Genomic DNA, 17,139 nt, shown 5'->3' on the forward strand with positions numbered 1-17,139 from the left:
GGCCCTGTTGTGACATGCACACTACATTTTTTTTTTAAGTTTTTTGTTCTATTTTGTTTTTATTTATTTTTAAAGTTTTTATTTTTAAAGTTTTTATTTATTTGAGAGCGACAGACACAGAGAGAAAGACAGATAGAGGGAGAGAGAGAATGGGCGTGCCAGGGCTTCCAGCCTCTGCAAATGAACTCCAGACGCGTGCGCCCCCTTGTGCATCTGGCTAACGTGGGACCTGGGGAACCGAGCCTTGAACCGTGGTCCTTAGGCTTCACAGGCAAGCGCTTAACCGCTAAGCCATCTCTCCAGCCCCACACTACACTTTTAAACTTACTATATTTTTGTATTGGAAGTGGCTCCACTCCATCCTTCTGACTCATAGCCATGTATTTCTCAATCTATTAGTACAGCCCTACTTTAAAATTTATTTTTATTTATTTGTTTAAGAGAAAGAGGCACATAGACAGAGAATGGGCATGCCAGGGCCTTTGGCCACTGCAAATGAACTCCATACTCATGTATCACCTTGTGTGTTAGGCTTACATGGGTCCTGGGGAATTGAACCTGGGTCCTTTGGCGTTTGTAGGCAAGCACCTTAACTGCTAAGCCATCTCTCCAGCCCCACACCCAGTTTTAAAAATACCAAATCAGAGGCTGTGGTGGCACATGTCTTTAATCCTAGCACGTGGGAGATAGAGGTAGGAGGATTGCCATAAGTTTAAGGCCACCTGAGACTTCACAGTGAATTCCAGGTCAGGCTGGGCTAGAGTAAGACCCTGCCTTGAAAAAACAAAAATACTGAATCATTTATAATTATCTCAGATTTGGCAGTTGGGAGCTCTTTTAAGTTAGTTACTGGGTTTTTGTTTTTCTTTTTCCCCCAGGTAGAGTCTCTCTCTAGCCCAGAGCTGATGACCTGGAATTCACTTTGTAATCTCAGGGTAGCCTTGATCTCAGAGATCCTCTTACCTTGGCCTTCTGAGTGCTGGGATTAAAGTCATGTGCCATCATATCCAGTGGTTACTATGATTTTGTAATGTACCCTTGTTGATTTGTTTTGAGCCCTGCCTTTTTTTCCTCCTCACAGTAGGTTGAAAGTTTGTTATTACTGTCCTTATGGTTGTTAGGAGACTTCACTCTAGCCCAGGCTAACTTGGAATTTACTATGCAGTCTCAAGGTGGCCTCAAACTCAAAGTGATTCTCCTACCTCTGCCTCCCAAGTGCCGAGATTAAGGGCGTGTGTCATCCTGCCTGGTACTTCATGACTTTTTAATTTCTCCTCCTGATTAGTGGTTACTTCTAATGTAACTTTTTTTTGGGTGGGGGGGGTTTCAAGGTAGGGTCTCACTCTAGCCCAGGCTGACCTGGAATTCACAGAGTGGCCTCGAACTCACGACAATCCTCCTACATCTGCCTCCTGAGTGCTGGGATTAAAGGCGTGCGCCACCATGCCCGGCTCTAATGTAACTATTTGTAAAGTAGATAAAGGGCAAGAAGCCAATCAAATGGACATGAGAAGAATTACAAAAACTCTCTGAAAAATACGAGGTCCATAAGAATGGTAAAGCCGAGCTGGGCATGGTGGTGCACACCTTTATTACTAGCACTTGGGAAGCCGGGGCCTTGAACTACAGTGTGAGTTCCAGGTGAGCCTGGCCTAAAGTGAGAAACTACCTTGAAAAAAAAGAACAAGATTAAAAAAAAAAAACAAAACAAAACCTCAAAACAAAAATGTTAACACCTTCCAAAAATGATAACTGTTTCCAGAGTGAGATTATTGATAGTTGGTCATCAAAAGTTTACGTATCAATTTAGAAATACAAAATTACAATCTGTTCTTTTCGTTTTTGTTTGTTTTTCAAGATATAGTGTCACTTTAGTCTAGGCTGACCTGGAATTCACTGTGTAGTCTCAGTGTGGCCTCAAACTCATCCCGATCCTCCTACTTCTGCCTCCTGAGTGCTGAGATTAAAAGTGTGTGCTACCACACCCTGCACAATCTGTTCTTTTCTGTATTCCCATTAAATTACTGATTGATTTATTAAGTGATTATGTATATGAAAACATTATTTCCAGGATACCTTATAATTTTCAATATATTCAGTTTTGGGATCCAAGATGCTGAAGATACTATCAACAAAAAAATTTACGGGCTGGAGAGATGGCTTAGCAGTTAAGGTGCTTGCTTGCAAAGCCAGAGGACCCAGGTTCAATTCCCCAGGACCCACATAAGCCAGATGCACAAGGTGGCACATGTGTTTGGGGTTTTTTGGAGTGGCTGGAGGCCCTGGCACACCCATTCTGTCTCTGTCTCACTCTGCCTTTTTCTCAGTCTAATAAATAAATAACTTACACAAAATATGTATAAGATGGTTTCAGGATGTGAGACAAGCCCATGTCTTGTAGTCATATGATCCTTAGGGCAACCTCATTTCAGGCTGAGGCCTCATGTCTTTTGATTGGATTGCTTCACATCTGCCTCATTTTGAGCAGGGGGATCCTGGTTTCCTTCTGCATAGAGGTCAAGGTGACACAGGTGTTGGACCTGGGCACTTGAGACCATGCTGTGGCCATAGCCAGCAGCCATCATGGAACAGCCATGGCTGCTACGCCCTTCCATGATGCCCAGCCTGCTGCCTGAGTTGTCTTGCATAAGACAGCAGCAGCTCAGGCCCAGCACCTCCTCTTAGGGTAATTGGAGAAGTTAGAAGGGGGCTCATGCCTGTAATCCCAGCACTTAGGAGGTTGAGGCAGGAAAATTACCTAGAATTCAAGGAGGCAGTCTGGTCTAGAGAGTGAGACTCCAAAACCAAAATGGGATAGTGAGGGAGAGTTATCTTTTAATCTTCTGAAATGATGAGGCTGACTCTGTAAGAATCCCCTTAGATATCACTTTTTAATTTCTATGTTTTTATTAGACATGGACATATTTAGTATGTAAATGACACATATTGATACCATCCTTCCCCTCCTCTGTGCTCCTTTTCTGAAGAGGCCTTCCTTGTTGGAGATATAGGTCAACCCCATGGGGATCGTGGGTAATGCATTATTGGGGGGGGGGAGGCAATATCTCTGTGCAAAATGTCCCAACTTGTGGCTCTAACATTCTTTTCACCCCCCCTCTTCTGCAAAATTCCCTGAGCCATGCTGGGAGCATTTTAAGTCTACATCAGTGATGGGCACTTAGGAGACTCTGGATCTCCAGTTTAGTAGATGTTGAGTGTCCTCGGTGTCTGTCTCCATCACCCTAGATGTCTCATTTTGATAGAGCCTGTGAGGGTGCCTTTTCATCCCAAATTCTCTTCAGCCTCCTTGATTGTAGACAATGTGGACTTTGCCTCAGCCCAAGATGTCAGCAGGCTGGGAGCAGCCCTTGCTGGAACCATGCTCTCAGCTGCTGGCATGGTCCACCTAATTGTTTCCCTGAGAACAATGGGTACTCTTTTTGGCCAGGAAGAGGGTTCATGAAAGGAGCATTTCTTTGGATGCTTGAGAGCTTTGTGGCAAAGCCTCCTGCGTGAGATGAGCTTCAGTTTCTTCCTGCCTCGAGTGGGTGTCCCTAGTTCTGAATGAACCCCTTGTGAACATGGCACACCGGGAGATGTGGGCTGGCAAATGAAGGCATCTTTGGGGATGGGCTGTCAAAAAGGCATTTGCCCAGACTCATCAGCTCATATGCTAATTGAAAATATAGGTTTCTGTGTTTTTAAGAAAAAGTACTGACAAGAGCTAAAAGCATATGACAAAATGAAAATAGATGGTGTCAGGGCTTGGGATGGAAGGACTGATTCTGGGAATTTTATTAGTGTCTGTAACTATGTTTAGCTGTCCTTACTTTTGAGAGGAGATAAGATTAATTTTTCAGTGAGAATAGTTAACATCAGACGAAGCTCTGTGATAGCTCAGACCAGAAGGGTACTGGCTGGACAAGTGTATTCAGAATGTGATCCTGTGGTCTTGGTCTTCGTGGCAAAAGCCAAGTATAGTTTTGACATTTGTATGTGTAGTAGGCAGTGCCAGTGATTATCTCTGCTGAGTGTAGCTCTGCTTAACTTAGCAAAGGAACAGCTCTTTACACCCGCTTGCACTGTGGTTCTTCACCTTAGGTAGGGACAGAGGCCTGGCCCTCTGTCTTCAAGCCAAACCCGTGCTACCTTCTGTGGCCCTGCCATTGACTGCTGATCATTTGCAGAAGACCACAGGGCAGATTTGGCTTGTAGTAGTCCGTGGCACAGACAGACATCAGAAAATCTGTGCATTGGCATCAAGGCTGAGGCTCCATCTCCTGCCTCCCTGACCAGAGAAAACACAAGAAGACAACACCTCTCCAGGGTGTTGTCTATGGCCAGAGGTTAGCAGCTTAGATGGGAGGAGAGAGCTGAAGCGTCAGGGGCCAGTGACCAGTCCGGGCAGGATTCACAGGTCCTAGCAGTGAGGTATCACAGAACAGCAGTCTGTCCTACTTTGATAGGAAAAGAAGAGAGAAAGACAGAGGAAGGGAAGAAGGGAGAGTAAAATAAACCCTGCCACACTGGTAGGGAAACACAGAGAAATGCCCAGCTTATAGCCCAGGGACTGATGTATTCAGAGGTATTTGTTGAAAAGTATCACCACAAAGGACCCACCACAAGATTTGTAATATGAGGGAATTGTCACCAAGATGCCATTTTGCAAGCCACCATCAGTTATGAAAGTGCTTACTCATCTGTTTGGACTTTTGCTTGCCTGTAACTTCTGTATGAGTATGACATTGTGTGGGCCCTGAATGAGTGCTCATGTTTTCTTGGTTTCAGAAGCCCATTGAAATTAATTCAGCCCTAGTAAGAGCTTGATTGTTCTGTTTTGTCCTTTTTGTAGTGTTTGACTGGCTTGTTTAGACTGTGGGTAGAAACTCTGTTGATGAAGAATTAAGTAATGGAAGCTCCTCTACATTTGTTCTTTTTCCATATCTTGAATGGTGGTGGTTTAGAGTAAGAGACTTTATTTTTTGTAGCTCTTAGTGCTCCCTACTTTTCCCAGGCCAGGCTGGCCCCAAACACTCAATCCTTCTTCCACCTCCCAAGTTCTGCTCTGCTGTGCAAGGGGGCAGCAGCAAAGAATCTGGAGGGAGCGTCCTAGAACTGGGCAAGGATTACTTGCTAGTCAGTCATCTCGGTGCAGTCTGAAGGATGACCGAAACCCTCAAATTTCACTTCCCTTGTCAGAGTGACTCCTTGTGGACATTACTGGTATTGTTTGGAACTGTTGGGCTGTCCTGGTTTCATGGTTTTGAGTTTGGTGTTTTGGTATGTACTGTATGGTTTGGGATTTCTGAAGCTGGGAATGGAGCTGTTTGAGGTCTTGTTTTCCTCAGTTCTGGGCTCACTTCCTTTCATCTTAGAAGCATGTTATCTATAGGCATTGCTGAAATGGGAAAGTGTTGCTTCTCTTCTGGGTGGCCTGTGGCCCATGATATCTCAAGTTATACTTCTTCCTGCTTCTGCCTCCTGCAAATGCATTCAATAAACTGCAAAGGCTCCTTTCCAAGGCCTGGTGTCCCACAACTCCAAGGTAGTGTTGGAGCTTTCTGATGTCAAGTGGCTGAAAGTCCTAGAGGAATTCCATGGCAGAGACCAGACCATCCTGGACACAAGTGCTGCTGCTGCAGAGTATCTCACACAGCCCTGATTCCTGTCTCTGGCCTGCCCTTCCTGGTGTGGCAGCCCTTCTGAGTTATGGCGCAGCTAAAGCAGATCCACCCACCCTCTGGTGCTGAGGATGGACTCAGGGCCTCGTGTAAGCTGCACCCCCAGTCCTAAGTCAGAAAAACACTTAGTTCTCTTGTGTTTTGTGTGTGTGTGTGTGTGTGTGTGTGTGTGTGTGTTTTGTTTTGTTTTGTTTTTCGGTGCTGCGTACCTAACCTAGGACCTTGTGCTTGCTAGGCAAGTGCTCATCCACTGAGCTGAATCCTCAACCCCCAGAAAATATTTAACTAACTGTGCATGGACACCTGTGCCAAAGTGTACATGTGGAGTTCAGGGGACAGCTTTGAGGTGGTCTCTGAGACAGGGTCTTTTGCTGCTGCACATGAATGTCAGACTTCAGGTGATCATCAGATGAGCTGGCCTGAAAACTTCTGATTCTCCTGGCTCTGCCTCTTGTTGTCATAGGCACATTGGATTGCACATGCATGTGCTACTTTGCCTCTGCCTTTACCTGAGTGCTGGGGAATTGAACTTCAGCAGGATTTGCAAGCAAGTGCCTTTAACTGCTGAGCATTTCTCCAGGTCAGGGCAGAACTTTTACAATGGGTAAACTAAGGACTTTGAGAATAGCTAAAGTTCCTAGTACAAATATACAAGTTCTGGTGTGGTACCCTAGTTTTAGCCCAAGGAGGTAAATGCTAGTCTTCGGGCTGTCACCTCCTGCAACTTCCTCTGTCCATTCTCCTGAGGGTTTCCACCCATTCATAGCAGACAAGTCTTGACAGGCAAGCAGCTTCATGGAGATCATGGCCTGGTTCTCTATAGGATACTGGCTTCCCTTTCCTGCAGCCTTTGCACATCTCTTAGATACTTTGGGGTATGAATAGAAACTGAAGGTTCCATTGTTCACTGGGTCCAGTGCTAGCTAGGTAGGAGGACTAGGGAGTGGAGCCTTGGGAAGCAGCCTCACATTGTTTCTTGTATTCCACAGGAATGAGTGAGAACCAGCACAATAGAGTCTGGCATGTGCCTGGTCCTACAATCTTACCAGGATTTCCCCCATTTTACAGATAAGGCTGTTACTACTACTACTAGGCTGAGCTTGGGTCAAACTTTAGCCTGCTGGGAGCTGGGATTCATAGTAGAAAGTGGGGTTTCCTGTCTGGTAGGATAGGGGGATGAATCCTAGAATGTCTGGAGGCCATAAGTGTCAGATGGAAATTTTTGTTTATTTGTTTTTTGCGGTAGGGTCTCACTCTAGCTCAGGCTGACCTGGAAGACTCTTAGTCTGAGGATAGCCTCGAACTCACTGCAGTCCTCCTGCCCCTGACTCCTGAGTGCTGTGATTAAAGGCGTGCGCCCCCACGCCCAACTTCAGATGGAAATTTTATGTATGTGTTTCACTCTTAGACAGAGGTCCCAGCCAGTGAGTTTTGAAACTGAGGAAGGAATCACAGAGCTCCCAGAGATGAAGCTCTCCTGCTTTGTCAGTACCTCTGGTAAGCCAGGTCTCAACACGAGTGTCCTTGGAACAGAGGAGCCACTGGTGGATCTCGAGAATCGTGGATACTGTCAGTGTTTCAGGCATATTTGCATTTTCCTTAAGTGCCTGGAAAATGCACAGGTGCCACCTTCCCTATGACTTGACCAGAATTCGGTTTCTGTGGACCATCTATGAAAATGAGTCTTTGCCATGGAAGGTGCTGCTTAGTCCTGTTATTCCCAGTACCAATAAGTCTGAAGGTGAGGCAGATGTCTAAGTAGCACTCCTTCCTCTGTGAGGAGCACCTGCAATCCAGAGGATGCCTGCCTCAAGGCTGTAGATCCAGGTTGGCCTCCTGTCATACGCCAGCGGTGGCTGAAGCTCTGGGACCCTAAGGAGCCAGGAAGCCACAGAGGGAAAAGTAGATGGGTAGGTGTGGCAAACAGCCTCATGTTGCTGGAATGAACTGCAAACAAGGCACAATTATGGAGGAAGGGATTTATTGAACATAGAGGGGCCATTCCGTAATGGCAGAAGAAGCTGGCTTGCTTTCACAGGTCCAAGCAGAGAGAGAAAAGCCACAAACCAAAAGCCATGCCAATAGCACATACATGCACACTTCAAGAACTCTTGGCAGGACTCGGGCACTTTGCACATTTTTTTTTCCTACTTATTTTCCCTTTTTCTTTTTTTTGAGGTAGGGTTTCACTGTAGCCCAGGCTGACCTGGAATTCACTATGTAGTCTCAGGATGGCCTTGAACTCATGGCAGTCCTCCTACCTCTGCTCCTAAGTGCTGGGAACATATACCTTTGTATCACTCCCCCCCCAAAAAAAATGAACACAAACCTGTGGGGGCTTTTTTTGGGGGGGGGTTCGAGGTAGGGTCTCACTCTGATCCACGCTGACCTGGAATTCACTATGGGGTCTCAGGGTGGCCTTGAACTCATGGCGATCCTCCTACCTCTGCCTCCCAAATGGTGGGATTAAAGGCGTGCGCCATCACGCCCAGCTAACCCTGTGCTTTTTATGTCTACATGGGTATGGTGGTTTGATTCAGGTGTCTGCCATAAACTTATGTGTGCAGAATGCTAGGTCCCCAGCTAGTGGTAATTTGGGAACAGGGTCTCCTTGGAAGATAATGTTGGGGGCAAGCTTATGGGTATTATGTCCAGCTTCCTCTTGTCAGTGTTTGACACACTCGTCTGCTGCTGTTGTCTAGTCAATGTTGGCCAGGAAGTGATGTTCACCCTCTGCTCATGCCCTCGTTTCCCCTGCCATCATGGAGCTTTCCCTTGAGTCTGTAAGCCAAAATAAACCCTTTCCTCCCACAAGCAGCTCTTGGTCAGATGTTTTCTGCCAGCAACATGAAGCTGACTGCAACCATGTGGATGTAGTAGTTTTTATGCTTAGCATAAATGAACTGAAAAAAATTTAAAACTTAGACTTTCCTGCCAAAATATTTGAAATATGTATTATTTTGTAGCTAAAATTATTTTAAGGAAAATGTGTTGAGTGTTTCTCATGGATTGGAAGATAGTCATGTATACAGATATTTTAACATTTCTCTATTTGGTGAATGACAGGGTAGAGATTCTTTGTGATGCCTTAATCAGCATGTGGTGCACTGTAGAATCACAAAAGAAACACCGTGTATAGATTAGACGCTCAGTGAGTGGCTGAGAATTATAAGAGAATAACCCCACTAATAATAGTACTTCTTCGTGTTTGTTGCCCTCTTTTGGGCTTTTGCTGGAGGTAGGAAGCCTGTTTGAACCAGTGTCGAGGGGAGAGAAGTCTCTGGTGAAGTTGCTGCCTGGACTCCTGTGTCTTGTCTGGGAATCTAGGCAACTGCAGCCCTTTGGGAGTCCAGCAGGTATGGCGTTAGCTTTACTTTCACAGGGAGAGAAGCATTTCAGTGCCTTTGTGTTAAGCCATGACTATGTAGCGCAGTCCCTGGGGCTGACGGTGGAGATGTGCCCTCTGTTGGCCATTGTATCTCTGGACTTTGGGGCAAGATCATGGGGCTGAAAGCACCTTCTGTCAGATCAGAGAATGAGTGCCCTTTCTTGAAACAGGGACAGAAATAGATGTTTCACAGAAGTAAGGGGTACCACAGAAATAGCAATTTCCCTCTTGTCAGATCATAGTGGAAGTTCCTAGGCTGGTATTCCTTTGGGTGCTTTGAGTATCATCAGTTAGGTTACTGTGGGAAAGGACTTCCACGCCGAAAGAAGTTTGAATGAGGCTATTGAGAATAACAAAGGAGTGAGCTCCTTAGGCCTCTTCTATGCCAAGGGTAGAAGTAGGCTATATATGTTCCTTTCAGTCATACCTGCTTCACTTACAGAACCTTTTCTTTTAGAGACCAGAGGATTTTTTAAAAGTATTTTTATTTTTTTATTTGAGAGAGAGAAAGAATGGACACTTTAGGGCCTCTAGCCACTGCAAGCGAGCTCCAGATGCATATGCCACCTTGTGTTTCTGTCTTACGTGAGTCCTGAGGAATCGAACCTGGATCCTTTGGCTTTGCAGGCAAGCATCTTAACCACTAAGCCAACTCTCCAGCCCAAAGAGATTGATTCTTTTTTTAAAAGATGGCCTTATGTATCCCAGACTAGCTTCAAACTCACCTTGCATCACCATGCCAGTTTATGTGGTGTTGGGCTAGGCATGCACTCTATCTACCAAACTGAGCTTTATCCCCAGCCCAGAGACTATCAATTCTGAGATTCATTTTGGTAAGAACTGTTTTAGAATAGTTGATTCTTGTTTGCTGACCCTAGGTACCACAGTTTTTCTTGAGGTTTGAGAAACAGGATAAATTTAGTCATTAGTTACAATTAATTCTGCTGTGAAAATATGTCTCACTCTCCTTGCATATAAAAAATGATTGTAAAGTGAGTCATTCTGGGTGCTGGCCTTGTACTCAGACTTGTGTGTGTTTCCTTTTGACTAGGCAAGGTACTCCTGGCCAGTCATACGACCTGAGATAAGGCATAGTGTTTGTGGAGGGTGAGGTGGCAGCTGGAAAGGAGTATTTTTCATATTGGGATAAGACATTCCAACTTGATTCTGCAGCTAAGAATAGGCAAGTAGGTGGCAGGGTGTGTCATTGGTATTGAAGCACACAGCAGCATTCTTTTTTGTTTGTTTGTTGGGGGTGGAGGCGTGAGACAGGATCTCTCTCACACTGTAGCCTGAACTGGCCTAAAACTCAAGAAAATCCTCTTGCCTTGTCCTTTTGAGTGCTGGGACTAAAGGCATACACTATCATATGATAAAAGCTCACATTTTTTTAAATGTATGTGATCAAGTATATATGTCTGTGTGCAGGTGCACATGCATGTATGTGTATGCATATAGAGGCCAAGTTGTTCCTCAGGTGCTGGCTGTTGACTTTTTTGGCTTTTCAAGATAGGGTCTCACTGTAGCTCAGGCTGAGCTGGAATTCACTATGTAATCTCAGGGTGGCCTCGATCCTCCTCCCGCTGTTTCCCAGTGTTGGAATTAAAGGCATGTACTGCCATGCCTGGCTTTAAAATTTTTTTTTTTTTTTTTAATTTTTGAGGTAGGGTCTCACTCTAGCCCAGGCTGACCTGGAATTCACTATGTAGTCTCAGGGTGGCCTCAAACTCAGGGTGATTCTCCTACCTCTGCCTTCCAAGTGCTGGGATTAAAGGTGTGTGCCATCACGCCTGGCTTTTTTTGAGAAAGGGTCTCTCATTGGCCTAGAGTTCATCAGTTAGGCTGGACTGGCTGGCCAACAAGTCCCAGGAATCTACCTGCTTTTGTCTTCCTAGAGCTGGGAGTACTGGTGTTTGTCACTATGCCCGGAGTGTTTACATAGGTTCTGGGGATTGAACTCAGGTCCTCATGCTTGCCAGGCAAATTCTTGACCAACTGAGTCCCACAACATTCTTAAGCCCATGGTATCTTCTTTGGATTAAGACATGTCTTTGTATGCTACCACTGATTCTCTCCTGCCCAGTGGGTGTGTGATCTTGGGTGAGTTATCTACCTAGCCTGTTTGGCAGCCCCAGTTTTTATGTCACATAACTAAGGGCTGTTGTTGTCCTCTAGAGAGAGGGGTTAAATTCCCCAGCAGGAATTCTGAGTTACTCTACTTCAGCCTTTCACACAACTCAGGCTAGGCCAGTGGTTTTCTGTGGGGGTCATTTTTCACTTTTTGCAATGACAATAACCCTTGTAATGCATGTTCTTGTCTCTTCTAGGTGTCAGCAGCAGGGAAGGAAGCCTTGCCATCTTGGCTACATTGGGACGCACAGAGCCATACACTGGAAGGCCTCCCCCTTGACACCGATAAGGGCGTACATTACATCTCAGTGAGTGCTGCACGCCTCGGGGCCAATGGGAGTCATGTTCCACAGACCTCCAGTGTGTTCTCCATTGAAGTCTACCCTGAAGACCATAGTGAGCCACAGTCTGTGCGGGCAGCCTCCCCAGACCCAGGTGAGGTGGCGCCATCTGTCTGTGCTGCTGACGAGCCAGTGACTGTCCTGACAGTGATTCTGGATGCTGACCTCACAAAGATGACCCCACAGCAAAGGATCGATCTCCTAAACAGGATGCGCAGTTTCTCAGAAGTAGAGCTTCACAACATGAAATTGGTGCCGGTAGTGAATAATAGACTCTTCGACATGTCGGCCTTTATGGCTGGCCCAGGCAATGCAAAGAAAGTGGTCGAGAATGGGGCTCTGCTCTCCTGGAAGCTGGGTTGTTCCCTAAACCAAAACAGTGTGCCTGATATTCGTAGTGTGGAGGCCCCTGCTAGGGAGGGTGCTATGTCTGCCCGGCTTGGCTACCCTGTGGTGGGTTGGCACATTGCCAATAAGAAGCCCACTCTCCCTAAACGAATTCGGAGGCAGATCCATGCCACACCCACACCTGTTACTGCCATTGGACCCCCGACCACGGCCATTCAGGAGCCACCATCCAGGATCGTGCCCACCCCTACATCTCCAGCCATTGCACCTCCAACAGAGACCACGGCTCCTCCTGTCAGGGATCCTGTTCCTGGGAAGCCCACGGTCACCATTCGGACTCGAGGTGCCATTATTCAGACTCCAACCCTGGGCCCTATCCAGCCCACTCGGGTGTCAGAAGCTGGCACCACAGTGCCTGGCCAGATTCGCCCAACATTGACCATTCCTGGCTATGTGGAGCCTACAGCAGTTGCTACTCCTCCAACAACTACCACCAAAAAACCACGAATATCCACGCCAAAACCAGCAACGCCTTCAACTGATTCCTCAACCACCACAACTCGCAGGCCAACCAAGAAACCACGGACACCCCGACCTGTGCCCCGGGTTACCACCAAAGCTCCCATCACCAGACTGGAAACTGCCTCCCCGCCTACTCGCATCCGCACTACCACTAGTGGAGTCCCCCGTGGGGGAGAGCCCAACCAACGGCCAGAGCTCAAGAACCACATTGACAGGGTAGATGCCTGGGTGGGCACCTACTTCGAGGTGAAGATCCCATCAGACACCTTCTATGACATTGAGGACACCACCACGGACAAGCTAAAGCTGACCCTGAAGCTGCGGGAGCAGCAGCTGGTGGGCGAGAAGTCGTGGGTGCAGTTCAACAGCAACAGCCAGCTCATGTACGGCCTGCCTGACAGCAGCCATGTGGGAAAACACGAGTATTTCATGCATGCTACAGACAAGGGGGGCCTATCTGCCGTGGATGCCTTCGAAATCCATGTTCACAAGCGCCCTCAAGGAGACAAAGCTCCTGCAAGGTTCAAGGCCAAGTTTTCGGGTGATCCGACATCAGTGGTAAATGACATCCACAAGAAAATTGCCTTAGTGAAGAAGCTGGCCTTTGCCTTTGGGGACCGGAACTGCAGCACTGTCACCCTTCAGAACATCACCCGAGGTTCCATCGTGGTGGAATGGACCAATAACACGCTGCCCATGGAGCCCTGCCCCAAGGAGCAAATCACAGGGCTGAGCCGCAGGATTGCAGAGGATAATGGGAAACCCCGGCCTGCTTTCTCCAATGCCCTCGAGCCTGACTTTAAGGCCATGAGCATTTCTGTGACTGGCTCTGGCAGTTGCCGACACCTACAGTTCATCCCTGTGGGACCACCCATTCCAGGGACCTCAGAGTCGCCGCCCACCGAGGTGCCAGACAGGGACCCTGAGAAGAGCAGTGAGGATGATGTTTACCTGCACACAGTCATTCCAGCCGTTGTGGTTGCAGCCATCCTGCTCATTGCTGGAGTTATCGCCATGATCTGCTACCGCAAGAAGCGGAAGGGCAAGCTGACTCTCGAGGACCAGGCCACCTTTATCAAGAAGGGCGTGCCTATCATCTTCGCAGACGAGCTGGATGACTCCAAGCCCCCGCCCTCCTCTAGCATGCCGCTCATCTTGCAGGAGGAGAAGGCTCCCCTCCCTCCTCCTGAGTACCCCAACCAGAGTGTGCCCGAGACCACTCCTCTGAACCAGGACACCGTGGGAGAGTACACGCCCCTACGGGATGAGGATCCCAATGCACCTCCCTACCAGCCTCCCCCACCCTTCACAGCTCCCATGGAGGGCAAGGGCTCCCGTCCCAAGAACATGACCCCATACCGGTCACCCCCTCCGTATGTCCCCCCTTAACCCACAAGCGCCTGGGTGGAGGCAGGGTTAGGGCAGGGGGATAGAGACAACTCGGTGTTGTCTACGGAGATCGGTGTCCCTCAGACCAGCGCCCACCGGTAGCCAACACCCGACCTAGCACACACTGACACACGGGGCCTGGATAAGCCCGCCCTCTCTGGTCCTCCCAAACCCCAAAGCTGCTGGAGAGACTTTGGGGACTTTTTTATTTTTATTTTTTGCCTAACAGCTTTTTGTTTGTTCATAGAAAATTCTTCGCTGCATTTTTGATGGCTGGCTCTGAAAGCACTGTTTGAGTCGAGGTAGAAAGAGGGAGCGAGGAACCGTGAATGAACTTGCAGGCAATGCTGGGTGGCCCCCCAGCTGCCTGCGTTTTGCCTTTAACACTAACTGTACTGTTTTTTCTATTCACGTGTGTCTAGCTGCAGGATGTAACATGGAAAACAGTAGCTAAAGATTAAATTCAAAGGACTTTCAGAAGTTAAGGTTAAGTTTTTACATTTAATCTGCTGTTTACCTAAACTTGTATGTATAATTTTTGGGTGGGTATGGGGAATTGCTTTGCTAAAAATAAGCTCCCAGGGTGTTTCAAACTTAGAGAAGACCAAGGGACAGTATTTTTTATCAAAGGAATCCTATTTTTTCACACTACGTCAACTTGGTTGCTCTGATACCCCAGAGCCTGACTGGGGGGGGGGGGGCTCCTGGTCCTGGCTTGGGTGCCAGGGCCCTGGTGCTGGGTTTGCTCTCCCGCTGTTGCCAGGGGCTGGAAGCTGGAAGGGCCTCTTAGGCCATGGACATCTCCACCTCCACCCCATGTATGCTAGTGGCCCACCACCAAGGGGGTCTTCATTTCCATGGAAAAGGGACTCCAAGAGGCAGTGGTGGCTGCAGCCCCCAACCTAGGTGCTCCAAGGTGGGCCAGCTGCTCATGGGGGCACCTGGGAAGGTCGAAGGATTCGACCACATCAACCTATTTTCTTTTTCCCTTCTCCTCCCACCCCACCCTCCTAAAAGGAATATCATGGTTTTTGAAACACTCAGTGGGGGACATTTTGGTGAAGATGCAATATTTTTATGTCATGTGATGCTCTTTCCTCACTTGACCTTGGCCTGGTCACTTTGTCCCAACAGTCCACAGCCCCACTTCAACCCACCCTGTCCCTTTTCTCTGGCACTCCAGTCCCACCCAGGCCTTGGGCCTGAATGACTGGAAAAGGCCTGGTGGCTGGGGAGGAGTGCCAGCAATAGTTCATAGTAAAAATCTGTGGGCTCTCAAAGCTAATTTTTTACTAAAGTTTTTATACAGCCTCCAATTGTTTTATTAAAAAAAATTAAAAATGGTGATGCTTAACAGCAGTTTGTACAAGCTCTTAGTGTTGATTCCATGGAACTGATGGCTTTGCTCATTTTCATTTTCTCCCTCTTCTTTTCCTAACGGGTTAAATTCTGGAATTACACTGAGGCTTCTTTGCCTTTTTTTTTAGCAGAACATCCGTCCGTCCATCTGCATCTCTGTCCCATGACTCAGGGGCACCTCCTTTGGAAGAAAACATTTTGAGCATGACTTTTCTTGACATCTGAGTTATTTTGGGTACCTTTTAGGGAGGAATGCCTTTTGCAATAATGTACCCCTTCCCTGACTTAGGGTGGGAGGGTGGGTGGGTGAACCCAGGCTCCCTTTGTACTCGGAGCTTCTAAGCCATATCGACTGTTTTGCAGATGATGTGCTTGCTGCCTCAGGAGGGGAAGGCAGGCCAGCAGGAGTGTGCTGCTCTCCAAAGGGAGGTTCCTCATGCACCTTCTCACACAGGGCCTACCTCTCCTGCCCCAGCCCCAGCAGGGTTCTTTAGAGTGATCAGTGCCCCCATAGGGGGAATCTGTAGTGAGGACTTCATGGATGGCTCGTGACAGGGTCTTGTGCTTCCAAGCCCTGGTCCGAGCAGGAGTTTTCCTGATGCCTGAGAGTCATGAGCAAGGGATCTGACCTGATGAGATTATTTCTGGTGACCTCGTCAAATAAAACAAAACAATCCCCAGTGTTCCAGGTGAGGGCTTTGAAAAGCCTTCCAAATAGTTCCGTTGCCCTTAGCAACTCCACCATTGGGCATTGCTGTGCAGAGAGGAGGCTGGCCCAGAGTGGCCTGTTGCCATAGCAACCGAAGGCAATGGGGCAGTGAACAGAATAACAACAGCAACAATGCCTTTGCCGGCAGCCTCCTCCCTGAGCCCCGAGCTGGCGATGGACGCTGGACTTGAGACGGAGAGCCAATCTCACATCCAAGTGTTCACCAACCACTGACGTGTTTTTATTTCCTTCTATATGATTTTAAGATGTGTTTTCTGCATTCTGTATAGAAACATATCAAACTAAATAAAAGCAGTGTCTTTATTACAATGCCCCTGCCTCTGAGCATCTATTTTCCTGATCTCTACAGGTTTGGGACATGAGGGATAGGAGACATTCATGACAGGGAAGAGGGAGGGGACTTAGCAAGGCCCAGTGGCCTTCACAAAAATTTAAATCAAGTTGGGCATGGTGGAGTACGCTATTAATCCCAGCATTTGGGAGGCAGAGGTAGGAGGATCATTATGGGTTCTAGGCCGCCCTGAGACTACATAGTGAGTGAATTCTAGGTCAGTGTGCAAGATCCTATCTTTGGGGGGGGGCCTCATTTCTGTACCTCTGCCAGTGCTTCAGAAGTTCTGCCCATGTATGAGCACTGGCAAAGTTTGACAGCCTGGGTTCCATTCCCCAGCACCCACATACAGCCGAACTACCTCTGCCTCCCCCATGCTGGGATTAAAGGTGTGCACCAACACACCCATCTCTTTCCAATTTTAAAAACTTTTATGTATTTTTAGGGCTGGAGAGGTGGCTTAGCAGTTAAGCACTTGCCTGTGAAGCCTACAGACCCCGGTTCGAGGCTCGGTTCCCCAGGTCCCACGTTAGCCAGATGCACAAGGGGGTGCACGCGTCTGGAGTTTGTTTGCAGAGGCTGGAGGCCCTGGCGCGCCCATTCTCTCTCTCTCCCTCTACCTGTCTTTCTCTCTGTGTCTGTCGCTCTCAAATAAATTATTTAAAAAAAAAGGCATGAGCCACCATGCCTGGCAAAAAAAAAAAAAACACTTTTATGTATTTTTATTTTTTTTTTGTTCATTTTTATTTATTTGAGAATGACAGAGAGAGAGAGAGAGAGAGGCAGAGAGAGAGAATGGGCGTGCCAGGGCTTCCAGCCACCGCAAACGAACTCCAGATGCATGCATCCCCTTGTGCATCTGGTTAACATGGGTCTTGGGGAATCGAGCCTTGAACCGGGGTTCTTAGGCTTCACAGGCA

At 47.7% G+C, this 17,139-nt stretch overlaps 1 protein-coding gene across 7 annotated transcripts in view; it reads left to right on the forward strand.

The window, feature by feature from the left end:
* Positions 1–16,199, forward strand: part of Dag1 (dystroglycan 1) — an 81,545-nt gene extending 65,346 nt beyond the window's left edge. For all 7 annotated transcript variants that reach the window (XM_045136415.1, XM_045136413.1, XM_045136414.1 and 4 more), the window contains one exon: positions 11,397–16,199. In XM_045136415.1, the coding sequence (XP_044992350.1) occupies positions 11,397–13,799 (2,403 nt within the window). In that variant the 3' untranslated portion in view covers positions 13,800–16,199. The remainder of the gene's footprint in view (positions 1–11,396) is intronic.
* The last annotated feature ends 940 nt before the right edge of the window (positions 16,200–17,139 follow it).

The sequence above is a fragment of the Jaculus jaculus genome, chromosome 17 (assembly GCF_020740685.1).
Source record: "Jaculus jaculus isolate mJacJac1 chromosome 17, mJacJac1.mat.Y.cur, whole genome shotgun sequence".
NCBI lineage: Eukaryota > Metazoa > Chordata > Mammalia > Rodentia > Dipodidae > Jaculus > Jaculus jaculus.